General features: G+C 38.3%; 2 protein-coding genes across 4 annotated transcripts in view; both read left to right on the top strand.

Moving 5' to 3' along the window:
- The window catches only part of LOC142351789 (putative ATP-dependent RNA helicase DDX46), a 513331-nt gene that overhangs the window by 15082 nt on the left and 484182 nt on the right, over window positions 1-14067 (top strand). The gene's annotated exons all lie outside the window — the stretch shown is intronic.
- LOC142351666 (uncharacterized) lies at window positions 8047-12914 on the top strand. The gene is made up of 5 exons (XM_075403806.1): window positions 8047-8254; window positions 8800-9450; window positions 9559-10824; window positions 11206-11414; window positions 12123-12914. The coding sequence occupies exons 1-5, from the start codon at window positions 8047-8049 to the stop codon at window positions 12912-12914; spliced, it is 3126 nt and encodes a 1041-aa protein (XP_075259921.1).

The following is a 14067-nucleotide window of genomic DNA, read 5'->3' as shown; positions in this document are numbered from 1 at the left end:
AAACATTAAAAAGATCATTTCAGCTGACATGTTACTTGAAGTTGATAACTTGAGATAGAGAGAGTAGAGGTGGTGGTGTGGGATTTTTTTTCAGTGATGAACTCTCGTAGGAAATAATACGAAAGACAACAAAAAAGCAGCAACAAAATTTTACTGCAGAAATAGAAACAGGCGAAAGCAAGTGCCTAGTGTCTGTTTTATACCAATTGCCAAAATACTCAATTGACAATTTTACAGATGATCTGATTGAACACTTCGAGAATACAAAAAGCGATGTCGATACACGTATTCTGTAAGGTGATTTCAACACAGGTATTAAAAAATTGAATGAAAACAGTACAAAACTATCAAAAGTTCTTAATTTATTTGATTATGATTTAAAAACAGCTATGATTGTACACGAGAAACTGTAAGTAGCCAAAGTGCAATTGACATGTTTTTGCAAATCACAATTGCAAACTCTATGTAGAGAAAACCAAAAATTCAGATCATTATTTGATCATTCTGGAACTAGACATTGCAAGAAAAAATAATTTTCCCCTCTGTCTAAAATTGATCAAACAACTACATAACCTTAAAGATGAGAACTTATGTCTTGATATTAATTTTTGGCTCTACAAAAAGCTTCAGGAAAAAAACCTCCATCAAAACCTTAGAATTAAAAGCTGTCTTTACTGTCATTCAGGACTTTACTGTAGGGGCCAAGGAAATTTATTTACCTGAAAAGACCATTTTCACTAAAGTGGTTATAAAAAAGCTGGGATACAATAAATTAAAAAACTTGTCGCAGAAAAAAACACAAATTATGGGCTAAACATCTTAAAAGCAAGCTTGAACAAGACAAAATGAAGTACAGCGTACTAAGTAACCAGCTGAAGGCACTCTGCAAGTTGACTAAACTGTACTTCACGAAAAAAGTCTCTTGTCAAAACAGCTCCTGGACTTTATTTGACTTAGCCAAAGACATTAAAGGCGACCAGATGGAAAACAGAATTGTTTTGCAATCTTGTGATCAACTCAATGATTTTTTGTGAACATTGGTCATCAACTAGCAATTGAAGAGGCTTGTCAAGACTATCTAAGGCACGTGAAAACTGCAACAATTACCTTATTTCTCCAAAAAACAAATAATTTTGAAGTATAAAAGATAATTAAAAGTATACCGAACAAAAGTTCGCAGGACTGCTACGGATTAAGCAGTCTTTTACTAGGAGTCGTAAATCCATGGTGTCTGATTTGCTTGTTGATCAGTTCAATAGGTGTATCGATGAAAACGCATTTCCTGAAGTTTTGAAGTTAGCTAAGGTTTTGCCGTTTCACAACAGCGGTAAGCGAAATGACGCTGGTAATTTTCGTCCAACCTCTTTACTACCAATTATTAGTAAAGTTTTTGAAAAAATTTTGTTCAAACGAATTGAAGATTTTCTTAATTTCAACAAGGTTTTTTCGTCCAACCAGTATGGGTTTAGAAGCTAACGTAGCACCATTGATGCGGTAGCAGAGGTTGCTGAGTTCTTAAGGACAAATAAAAACCTTAGAACATCTAGCTGCACCTTTTAACACGGTGGACCATAATGTTCTGCAGAAAAGTTTCACGCATACCGAGTCAGAGGGAAAATTTTTAGTATTTTACAATCTTTCCTTGCTAATCGATCGCAATATGTAAAAAATAGGAATAATGTAAAAATACAATAAGCATCGGTGTGACTCAGGGTTCAGTCCTGGGTCCCTTACTATTTCTGCTATACATAAATGATCTACCTGCAGTATATCAGCATTCACTAGTAACTATGTTTGCAGATGATACAAATGTTTATGGAACTGCTCTTGATCTGAACATTCTCAACAAAGACGTGACAAAAGTAGTGAATTGTATGTCTGATAACAAAATGACTGTTATTTTTGAGAAAACAAATATTGTTGTTTTTAACAAAAACAAACAAGTTAACTATGGGTCTAAAAACGATTGAGAGCAAAAACAGCCCAATATTCAGGAATACACATTGACAAAGAACTTAATTTCAGGCAAATCAAATCAACAAATCACATCAAGTTTATTTCTATTGAAACGTTTTTTCAGGCAGAGAACTATGGTAAAATTTTACAAAGATTATGTTCAAACAGTAATTCATTATGGAGCTCTTATTTATGGGTGCGCAAATGAAACAGATCTTAAGAACCTACTGTGGTCACAAAACCAAATCTTGAGAATTAAATTCTCTTTAAAAAAATCTGAAGGCTTGAGAGATTTGAAAAATAGGGGGAAAATTTATTCGTTTGTTGAAATACATATTTATGAGCTATACAAAATTATGACCAGATATGTTCGACAGGATCACATTAACGAAATTTTCAAAAATATGATAACCGAAGATGAAATTGTCAAAAGTATGGGTGTTCACGGACGAAAAAAACTTTGAAAACAAGAGAAAGAGGTACTCCTGAGAATAAGAAGCTAATAGTAACAAGGGTGGGAAAGTTATATAACACAATTCTTCAAATGGTTGAAAATCTAATCAAATCAATAATGTCTGTTGAAAACAATCAGATAGAAAATCTATTCATGAATTTAAGGTCAACTATATTCTAGGCGCCAGTGAGTTGGTAAATGTTTATTGGTAGTTGGTGGTTTTCTCATGTTCTCTTTTAAATATACTTTTCTTTGTTATAAACGCTGACTAACTTGATGTTCTAGGGAAAAGGCCATTTTTATGGTGAGGTTGTCGATAATAGAACAAAAACTGATAAAGCTCAAATATGTCCTGAAGAGACATCACTCTGACAGGTCCATTGACCTATTTGATTTTCTCCCCATATACATCTATCTTCTTGACTGTAAATTAATTGTGTGATCATTGAGTGAGTTACTCGATATGTATTTGGAAAAATTCATTATTATTTTTATTTAAATTTTCAATCCAGATTCGACAATATATCATCAAAAGTACCATCTATCCACCACTAAATGCTTAATCGTACGCCTTTTTGCTTTCTTTCCAATGGCCGAGTACTCTGATTTTTTATAGAGTGCGGGACTGTCAATAATATTGATTAGTCGATACCCTGCTTCAATTGACTTCAGGAAAAACGAATCTGGTACCACTGAATTAAAGCTAAATAAATGGTTATCGGTAACTTAACGTTGATATTTGTTCATCGATCCAGTTGGTAATATGTCGGCTTGTTCAATCGTAATTGGTTATATCTCACCAGCGTCATCAAAATAGGGGTTATGGCTAGAAAAACAATTTTTCAGTCTATTCTTGCAAAATTGGTTTGGCGTATGTTAATTGTCTTCAAAGCTCTCCAAACTCTTTCGTTGTGTTGCTTCACCGCTGAACGGTAACAGATGTTTTCACTTAGACCATGCTAACCTTTTTTACCTATTTATTTTTTTATTTTATCCTTCCAGTGCTAGTTAAGGTTTACGTTCGTTATCATATCTCATACTCAAATTATTGCAAATGATCTTCTCTCTAACGAATTCAATTTCGTCAGTTCAATCCAGTTAACCAAAATTGTACACGCTGATTAGTGAGCAGCCATCTGTGTATCTGCTAAAAATAAGGTGTTATTATTTTGCACACACATAAAAAAGTAAATAAAAAGGCAAAAGTTTTTACCCAGGTTGAGGTCGAGACCCAAATTTGCTTCTGATCAGACTTTCCAGATCAAAATTATCTCTGATCAGACTTTCCAGACTGAATGAGTTCTGATCAGACTTTCCAGACAGAAGGAGTTCTGATCAGACCATCTCCAGACCATGGTCCAGACTCAAATTCAGACCATTGCCCAGACCTTAGTCAGACTATGATCAGACCCAATTTCAGACCCAAGTAGCTTCTGATCAGACTCAGTCGAGACCATCTCCCCAGCTGACCACTCTGATCAAAAACACTCAAAACCGCCATCGTCAGCCCTCCCATCTTTTAACCACAACACTTAAATTGTCCACTCTCCTCCCCCTATCGAAATGAACTCCCCTCTCAACAGCCTTCTTCTCAACCCTAACCCCATCGCTTGACCCCCACCCACAACACACACACACACACACACACACAGACACAGACAGACACAGACAAACAGACACAGACAAACCGGTTACCCCATAAACGCACAAACAAAACTTACACACACACGTTGGTTGAGATGTTACTGCAAAATTAGCTATAAAACAAAAGATTTGCGATGAATTTGAATAAAAATATTAGACCTCTGATCAGACCCAAGTGCGCTCGAAGTCGCCTCTGATCAGACCCAATTGTGCTCGAAGTCGCCTCTGATCAGACCCAAGTGCGCTCGAAAAGACTATGATCAGACCCAATTGCGCTCAAAGTCGCCTCTGATCAGACCCAAGTGCGCTTGATGTCGCCTCTGATCAGACACAAGTGTGCTCGCAAAGATTATGATCAGACCCAATTGCGCTCGAAGTCGCCTCTGATCAGACCCAAGTGCGCTCGAAATTGCCTCTGATCAGACCCAAGTGCGCTCGAAATAGTCTGATCAGAGAAAGATTTGACTTATGAAAAAATCTTCTAGTTTTGCTATAATATATTCATTTCAAAAAACTGATGTTTGCAGTATTTAATTCATCTAACGAAAAATCAACTATAAAATTATTGCTAAAGAAAACGAAACCCAACTGTTGAGAACAAATTTTATTTAGTGTACGGTTTAGTGTATACTTCTGACTCAATGGATGAGTTTAGACAGCTTTCCATAAAAAACATTGTGGTCTCCAGTTGATCATAGTTTTTTCTGAAGGGGACCGGCCTCTGTTATTGGCTGGACTCCTGTTTTCTGATCAGAGCTATCGGACTTTAGATTACTCTCTGATCAGAACGCTGCTTTATGGCTGCCTCCTGGCAGAGCCAACGTCTCTCAATAAAAAAACAAAAAAAATGGAAAAAAATGCGCTAGAAATTGTCCCTGATCAGACCCAATTGCGTTCAAAAGCATTTCTGATTAGACCCAAGTGCGCTCGATGAGGTTATGATCAGACCCAATTGCGCTCGAAGTCGCCTCTGATCAGACAAAAATGCGCTCGAAGAGGTTATGATCAGACCCAATTGCGCTCGAAGTCGCCTCTGATCAGACAAAAGTGCGCTCGAAAAGGTTTTTTTCAGACCCAATTGCGCTCGAAGTCGCCTCTGATCAGACCCAAGTGCGCTCAAATACACCTATGATCAGACTTTTCAGACCAAAATGACCTCTGATCAGACCATCTCCAGACCATGGTCCAGACCGTAGTGCGCTCGAATTTCCAAAAAGACCACGTAATTTCGGTCTGGGAACACACGGGTGTGCGCTCGACTGGGTCTGATCATAACTCAATTTGGGTCTGGACCACAACCTGGGTAGTTGTATAGTTTCTTAAGTAAAGTAGCAGTTTGGGTGTAGAAATTAACTGCGTCGGGTACTCTTTTTGCAATTCCAATAGAATAAAGCATTAAGAACTTAAGAAGTTGTTAATATTTAAGAGGCAATATATCCAACACCTCTTCATTTTTGTCTTTGCTGGTGTTGGCGCCAGCACGGATAGACAGATATAGGAAAAACGTGATATCATATTTTGAGTTATAATTGTCAGAATTTGTTCGTTTCTTTTTTATACGTCTTCTATATACTTGCTAAGCTCCCATTTCACCAATCGGTAGATCTGAGGCCCAATTTATTGAGAAAAAAGAATTTCTAAGTTTTGCCCATGTTTTAACATTAGATATAGAATTAATCTGTTAGCCCCACAAATATGTTTAAACTGATGCTAATAATTGTTATACTAATAGTTATATAGTATCATTGTCTCAACCTCTCAAAAAAGAAATTGATTCTTTTTTTGTTTCCGAGATATTGGGAAAAAACATCCAAAATTGCTCTCATTTAGATATGGCCTTCGAGCCAAAGTTTCATTTTGAACTTTCTATTCAGTTAAAATAGGTTCATTTGAGTTTATTTGTCACCTGATCTCAATGCTAGTGCTGTTTATGGTTATTAGTTGCCCATTTGAACTATCTATACCTCTTGTGTTACATAATATGTAAATATCAAGCGCTTGAATAAAGCAACCATAAAGTAATAGTCAGAGGGAATTTATAATTTTTCCAGCTAAGTTGAGTGCAACTATATGCTATTTCATGCTTCTAATAAAAACTCTTTTGTTGTAAACCGTTTTCAAAAATTTTCTCAACTCGAATAAATCAATTTACAACATTTTTGAATATAGAAAAGAAAAGTTTTTAAGTTTGATTTTGGAATCAGGGCCGGCGTAAAGATTAGTACGCTATAGTTAGTAATCAGCCGTTACATTTGGTGCCGCGACCCGGGAACATTATTTGGTTCCCACTAAAGACTTAAATATTCCTTCTGTGGTTACTTTGATTTGAGTTACGAGCGTTCATCACGATTACAAATAATGAAGATCGATTATTCAAAGAAAGAAGAACATTCAGTTGATCCCGATGACAAAGCGCGACGGGACAAAACTGCTTCAGGAGATTTCTTCAATCAAAGAAGAGCATGGAGCACTCAACAAAAAGTTACAGAAGCACAGAGCAGAGTGGACGTCAGGAGTGATGTAACGAGACTCAAGTCTATTGAGTTGACAAATTATTTTATTAAACGTCATAAACTAGTTAAATGTTATAAAGAAGCTCTCGACGCCACAATTAGTTTACTGAAAGACAACTGCAAAAGCGAAAGAGCTAATCTATGCTCCTCAAAGAAGAAAGAGTTCGAAATTGCCTACAGTAATTGGAAAGTTTGGCATCCACCTTTTTTATTGATTGAAGCAAAACGAGGACAATTGAAACATTCCGCAAATTTGTTACAATATTTTAAGTACTGTGACCAACTAGCTGGTCAAAAAGCAAACATTCTTAAGCTTAAAGTTGAAGTCAATGTCATCGTGCGGGCAGAAGGTCGTGTAAGCAGAGTTAAACCGGAAATCGAGAAGATGCAAACGCTTCTTGAAGACTATGAAGAAAGAGTTGACCAAAAGTTAGATACGCTAAGAACCGAATCTGCACAAAAAGGTCTTTTTCCGAGATCGAGCCAGGAAATAAGAAGAGAAATTGAGCCTTGCCTTAAGCTTTGGCTTGAGTACGAAGAAAAATCGGAAGCAAAGCAAACTGGTTCAACGGTTTTTTTTCGAAGACGAACAAAACCGAGAAGGAACAAGCTTCAACAGAAGTTCCATTTTAATGAGCAATCCTACTGAAATCACAAATGTAGTCCCATCAGATGTGGACAATGACGATGCAGAAGACCAACAACCAGCAGATGGAGAAGAAGAAGATGATCCGTCAAATCAAAAAAGTCAACCCAGTGGAAATAACAATGAACAAAATTCAGCAGTCGGCGAAAACTGTGATGAAAAGGAGACTACAATGCGAAATCAAACACCAGACCATCGGACATTGTTGACCAGTATCTTTGCAGATACTAACCCATGAAAAGAACCATCAGTTTCTTCTTCAAATCGTAGTTGTAGAAGGAGGTTATCATTAGAAGCTGCAATCGCTGGCGAAAGAGCAGAAATGGAGATCGCAGCAAGAAAGAGACAACTAGACATGAAGGAAAGGCAACTTGATCAATTAGCTGAAGAAGCTGAGATCCAGGAGCTTGAGGAAAGCACTCTTAGGGAGCAGAAAATGAGACAAATGCAAACCGAATAAAATGAACTGTCGTCTCGTAAAAGTGATAGCTCGATACATAGCTTACAATCCTTTTCCTGTTAAGATTCTACGTCACAAACCAGTGACTGGGTGGACAATGTGCTAACCGAGGAATTCACACTAGGTCTCCAGAGCGCCGACAATGTCAAATTCAAAAATCAGCAAATACAAAGTGACCGAACGATGAAGAAAAAAGGGGACTTAGCGCCTGCTCAAAATGAAAATGATAATTTTAACAAATGTCTGCAAATTGAAGCAGCAAAACCAGTGCGTAACCAAAACACAACCGGGTCTGTCAAACCGAAGAGAAAATTTTATCGTACAACCCAACAGCCATTTTCACCCCCCCCCCCCCCGCCCTACTCAGACAACAATGCCACCAAGCGTTAATCAGCTTATAAAACTCCCAAAGTTAACGCTTCCAGAGTTCTCAGGAAACCCTCTAAAATGGCCAGAGCGGTCAAGTTTATTCCCTGCAACTGTCGACAAGGCTGGTATTGACGATAGCTTGAAAATGAATCACCCGAAGACATTGGTAACTCCAAAAGCAAAGGCAGCAATTGCTGTAATGGGCTTTTCAGGTGAGATGTATCGTCTTGCCTGGGAAACGCTTTCAAGGAACTTTGTTCGAACACTAATTATTCTAAATGCACAACTTAAGCAAATTCATGCACATCAATTCATCAAACAACATGATTCACAAGCAATCATAAAGTATTCTCAAACTGTGTTAATGTGTAAACACAATATCATTGTGTAGGAGACTTAATTTCAGAGTCAGAGTTTAACAGTGCCGTCAGAAAACTTCCACCTGAACTCAGATCGAAATGGTTTTTTCATACAGCTAATTCTGAAATAGCAACAGCGGATCTGAAATACTTCAGTATGTGGTTAAACAATGTTACGTTTGTACATGATGAAATGAGTATGCAATTCTCAAGCGACGAATATAATGACAAACGACCAGCTCAGAATAAAGAGAAAAGTATAAGAACTTCGACATCGGCCCTAGTTTCGCAAAACTCACCAGCAAATAATCACAGTCAAAACGCATAGTCGTGCCCTCTCAATGATGGCATTCACAAGCTATGGAACTGCCCTAAATTCAAATCCGAAACTGTTGCAGAGCGTTACGAAACAGTCAAGAAGTTGCGCCTCTGCTTTAGATGTCTTGATGGAAAGCATTTGATTAAGAAGTGCAAATCAAACAGAGCTTGTGGCGTGTATGGTTGCACAAAAACGCAAAATCGGTTGTTACATCAAACTACAGAATCAAAACAAACGCCCGAAAAATCGGAGATGAAGGCCTCAATCAACATCACTCAGAATGACAACAGTGGATTGTTACAGCTGGTGAAAATCAAACTCAAAAGTAAAAAATCTGGATTCTCCACAGAAACAGTAGTTCTCCTGGATAGTGGGTCCACAGTGTCCTACATTGACAAAACATTGGCAGAAAAGTTAAAATGTGCATCCAAAAGAAATGTTTCAATGAATGTCAATGGAATCCTTGGAACCGTAGAGTTAGATTGTCAGCAAGTTGAAATTCTTGTTGGACCAATAAACAAGTCCATGCCAACTCAAACCATTTTCCCATTTACTCATCCGAAGATGGAGATAAGAAATGGCTATCTTGACTATAAACAATTAAAGCTACATTATCCATATCTTAATGTTTTACCAGATACTTTAATGCGACTAGCTGAAGTGAAAATGATCATTGGACAGGACGTGTACAGTCTCATGAGACCGATTGAATACAAATCAGGAGAGCCTAGTAAACCGTGGGCCGTTCGGACTGATTAGGGATGGACAACCAGTGGCCCACTACCTAAGTCAATCAACAAACGCTTAAATTGTACCACGCAACTTTCGTGTGCTGAAGAACCCCTGACAGAACAGGTAAAGAAATGGTGGGACATTGAAGCATATGCATCAAACTGTAAAACACAAGGAAAATCTAAAAGCGACAAGAAAGCTGAAGATATTTTGGAAAGAACTACTGTGTTTAATGGCGAACGATATGAAGATGGAATACTGTGGAACGACAATGAGCAGATGTTGCCAGATAACTTTGCCTCTGCAACAGGACAGCTAATATCTTTAGAAGGTCGAATCAATAATCAAACTGAATTAAAAAAGCGCTATGAGGAAACAATTCAGAACGACTTGAACAAAAGATTCATCAGGAAACTGGACTATGACGAAATTAAGAAGACGAGTGATTTTTGCAAATGCTTTCCTCCACATCACCCTGTTGTCAACCCACACAAACCAGAGAATGCAAGAAGGGTGTGTAGTGCAGCAGTGAAGTATAAAGGTCTCTCGTTGAACAACAAACTCATGTCTGGTCCCGATCTTCTGAGAAACCTTCTCGGAATAAATTTCCGATTTCGCGAAAAAGAGTACGCTAGTAAAGCAGACATTGAGTCAATGTTCATACATGTGGCCGTGCCAAAAAACGAATGCAATTTTTTGAGGTTTCTTTGGCGCTCAGACCCCAATAGTAAAATTGAAACCTATGAGTACAAAAGACACTTATTTGGCGCCAAAGGCTCTCCAACTTGTGTAAATTACGCACTGCAGCGGACTGGAACAGATCAAAAGGACGAAATCCCTGGAATTGACAAGATTCTGTTACGATCTTTTCACATGGTTGATTTTGATAGGTCTGAAAGCGACAAAGATGTAACAGTGAAGTTGTTCTCAGATTTGCAAAGTTGCCTAAAAACTCGTGGTTTCGAGCTCAAAAAGTGGATTACGAACAGTGAGGAACTAAGAAAAGTGATTCGCAAAGCTCTGCGATCTACTGCTCTAAGCAAAACGTTCGAGATTGAGCCACTTAACTCTTCAATTCTTGGTCTTAAATGGAATGTCGAAGGTGACACACTGGAAGTTTCAAGAGGACCTCAAAAGATATTACCCGAGATAGTTACGCAACGAGCGGTTCTGTCACATGTTTCTTCTGTATTTGATCCCTTGGGTCTTTTTACTTCTTTCACAATGCGCATGCGGATACTTCACAAAAACATTTGGAAGTGCAACGGACAGGAATGGGATAAGAAATTAAGTGAAGAAGAAACAACAGTTTTCGAAGATTGGGCTGAAGAATTACAACAAGTTAGAAATTTTGCTCTGCAGCGAAAGGACGGTATTACGCGACGAGGACGATATCAGCTACATGTCTTTTCAGACGCTTCCTTAGATTCAATGTGTATAGTATCATACATTCGTGATGACTGTGATGAAGAATCGCACGTGAATTTCATTATGGGAAAATGCAGAATCGCACCTATGCGCCAGTTATCAATACCTAGACTCGAACTACATGCAGAAATGTACGCAACACGCCTGAGAAAACACATTGTTGATGAACATGATCTGGTGTTTAGCTGAGTTTTCCATTGGACAGACTCAGTGACTGTTCTTCATTGGCTACACTCATCACACAAAAGGCAAACAGTGTTCGTTGCAAACCGTGTAGCCGATATCCTCGAGACCTCAACTATTGATGAATGAAAGCATGTTCAAGGAACGGTTAACCCAGCAGCAGATATTGGAACCCTTGGCATGCAGATCAAAGATTTGGAAGATTGTGAGTGGATAACTGGGCCAGCTTGGCACCGAGATAAAACCGACGAATGGCCTGAACAACCACCTGTCTTCGAATCGCACAACAACAGCATTGATATAGAAGAAGCTGCCAATTTAGCAAATAAACCACCGTGTGTTGAAATGCTAGTGATAGATTGGAGCCGGTTCAGCAGTTTGCATAGTTTAGTGAACACAATTGCATTTTGTCTCAAACTCAGAACGAAAACTCGAACAAAATCATTAACAACGGACGAACGAAATATAGCGCGCGGTTAATTGTTCATGCTTATCCAACAAGAGACTTTTAGTGAAGATTACAGGGTCATAAAGAAAGAAAGTCGGTTGAGAAAGGCGTCAAACTTGTCAAGGTTTGCACCCTTCCTGGACAATCAAGGCGTGCTGAGAGTTAAAGGACGACTAAAACTTTCAAATTTAGCCTACGAAAGAAAGCACCCCATTCTCCTGACAACTAAGCACGAAGCAGTGCAATTATGTTGCAAGCGGAACACAAAATGAACAACCAGGAGGGCACCGAGTACGTAAGGAGTGTTTTACAGCAAAAACATTGGATCATTGGCTTACGAAACGCCCTGAGGAGGATAAAACTCAATTGTGTACTCTGCCGTAAACGTGAAATTCAAACTCTGCGACAACAGATGGCTGATCTTCCACAGCAAGGGGTAGAGGATCGCATCCACCCTTCCACAAATACGGGCATCGACTATTTTGGCCCTTTTGAAGTCAAGCTGTTGAGAAGAACTACGAAAAGATTGTGCTGCTTGTTCACTTGCTTGAGCACGAGAGCTGTGCATATCAAAATGGCATATTCATTAGACGCGGAGTCTTGCCTTGCAGCTATTTGTTGCTCGCAGAGGAAAGCCTTGTACAATATTGAGCGATAATGGCTTGAACTTTGTCGGTGCAACAAAGGAGATTAAACAATTCATAGACAATTGGAACAAACAAGACATTGCTGATCATCTGACTCAAAAGGAGATCAAGTGGTCCATGAACCCACCCGGGGCACCCCATTTCGGAGGAGTATGGGAGAGACTAGTAAAAAGCTGTAAAAGAGCTATGGTCGCTGTTCTTGTTGGAAGGTCAATGTCAGATGAAGTTCTCACTACGACAATGTGCTTAGTCGAGCAGACGTTGAATGCGCGCCCATTAACAGCAGCAAGCAACGACCCCGAAGACTTGGAAGCGCTGACGCCTAATCATTTTCTCTTGGGAAGATCAAGTATCGCTATTCCGTTTATTCCAAATGCAAGCAAATATGCTGACATGCGCAAAGGTTTTAAAACATCACAGAGTTATGCAGCTTTGATTTGGACTAGATGGATAACAGAATACCGACCAGAATGGATTAAGCGTAGCAAATGGGCAACAGAAAGCGGGAGAAAACTTGAAACTGGCGAACTTCTCTGGTTGGTAGACGAATCTTTGAAAAGAAACGATTACAAAATGGCTCGGGTGATTGAAACATTCCCCAATTCAGATGGAATAGTGCGTTCAGCAACAGTTAGGACTAATACTGGCCCCTACAAACAACCAGTGGTGAAACTGGCGCCACTATTTGACAGAGTGTGTTTTCCAGAAGAAAACAGGGCCGGCGATTTTGGCGCCAGCTCAGATAGACAGATATAGGAAAAACGTGATATCATATTTTGAGTTATAATTGTCAGAATTCGTTCGTTTCTTTTTTGTACGTCTTCTATATACTTGTTAAGGTCCCATTTCTCCGATCGGTAGATCTGAGGACCAATTTATTGAGAAATAATAATTTCTAAATTTTGACCATGTTTTAACATTAGCTATAGAATAAATCTGGTAGCCCCACAAATATGTTTAAAGTGATGCTAATAATTTTTATACTAATAGTTGTGTAGCATCATTGTCTGTAACCTCTCAAAAAGAGGAAATCATACCCTTTTTTGTTTCCGAGATATGGGGAAGAAAACATCCAAAATTGCTCTCATTTAGATATGGCCTTCGAGCCAAAGTTTCATATTGAACTTTCTATTCAGTTAAAATAGGTTCATTTGAGTTTATTTGTGGCCTTCTCTCAATGCTAGTGCTGTTTATGGTTATTAGTTGATCATTTGGACTATCTATAACTCTTGTGTTACATAATATGTAAACATCACGCGCTTGAATAAAGCAATAAATATATGCTATTTCATGCTTCTAATAAAACATCTTTTGTTGAAAACCGTGTTCAAAAATAATCCTAAATCGAATAAATCAAATGACAACATTTTTTGAATAAAGAAAGGAAAAGTTTTTAAGTTTGACTTTGGAATCAGGGCCGGCGTAAAGGTTATTACGCTATAGTTAGTAATCAGCCGTTACAGCTGGATTTCTTAAAAAAAATTAGCCAAAACAAAAACAGCATTCCAATAGTGTACAATTTGCATTGATTATTTTGTGCAAGAAACAAATTTCCCTCATTTTTACCTTTCGTGGTACAATTTCAGTCAATATAGGGAAATTTGAGTTGAATATAACTTCTTGTTTCCCCTCTGAAGGAAAAAAGTTCCAAATCGAGTACAAGACTCAAAAATTTATACAAAGAACAACGTGAGAATACACTATGTGAACGCTTTTTCAGTGGCATGACATCCCATGTTAAGGTCCTTGTTCAAATTGACTTATGAAGACACCGTTCTACAAATTTTTTGCTATAGTTCAAACCCTAGCTTTATAAGAGCCAACTGAGAGGAAAACCTTTTAAAAGGAATCACCTTACGAAAAGCTGATTTTTCAACAATTTTTGATCAAACAAGTCCAAGACAGATGT

Source organism: Convolutriloba macropyga, chromosome 13 (genome assembly GCF_964194025.1).
Source record: "Convolutriloba macropyga chromosome 13, txConMacr16.3, whole genome shotgun sequence".
Taxonomy (NCBI): Eukaryota; Metazoa; Xenacoelomorpha; order Acoela; family Convolutidae; genus Convolutriloba; species Convolutriloba macropyga.
Note: the sequence above shows the minus strand (reverse complement) of the source record. Positions and strands in the feature narration are given on the sequence as shown.

Excerpts from the sequence above, each read along its gene's own strand:
- LOC142351666 (XM_075403806.1), top strand. The coding sequence starts at position 8,047 with ATGCCACCAAGCGTTAATCAGCTTATAAAACTCCCAAAGTTAACGCTT. Across the intron at positions 9,451-9,558 it reads ATACAAATCAGGAGAGCCTA|AACCCCTGACAGAACAGGTA; the intron begins GTAAACCGTGGG and ends CGTGTGCTGAAG. Across the intron at positions 11,415-12,122 it reads CACCGTGTGTTGAAATGCTA|CTATTTGTTGCTCGCAGAGG; the intron begins GTGATAGATTGG and ends CTTGCCTTGCAG.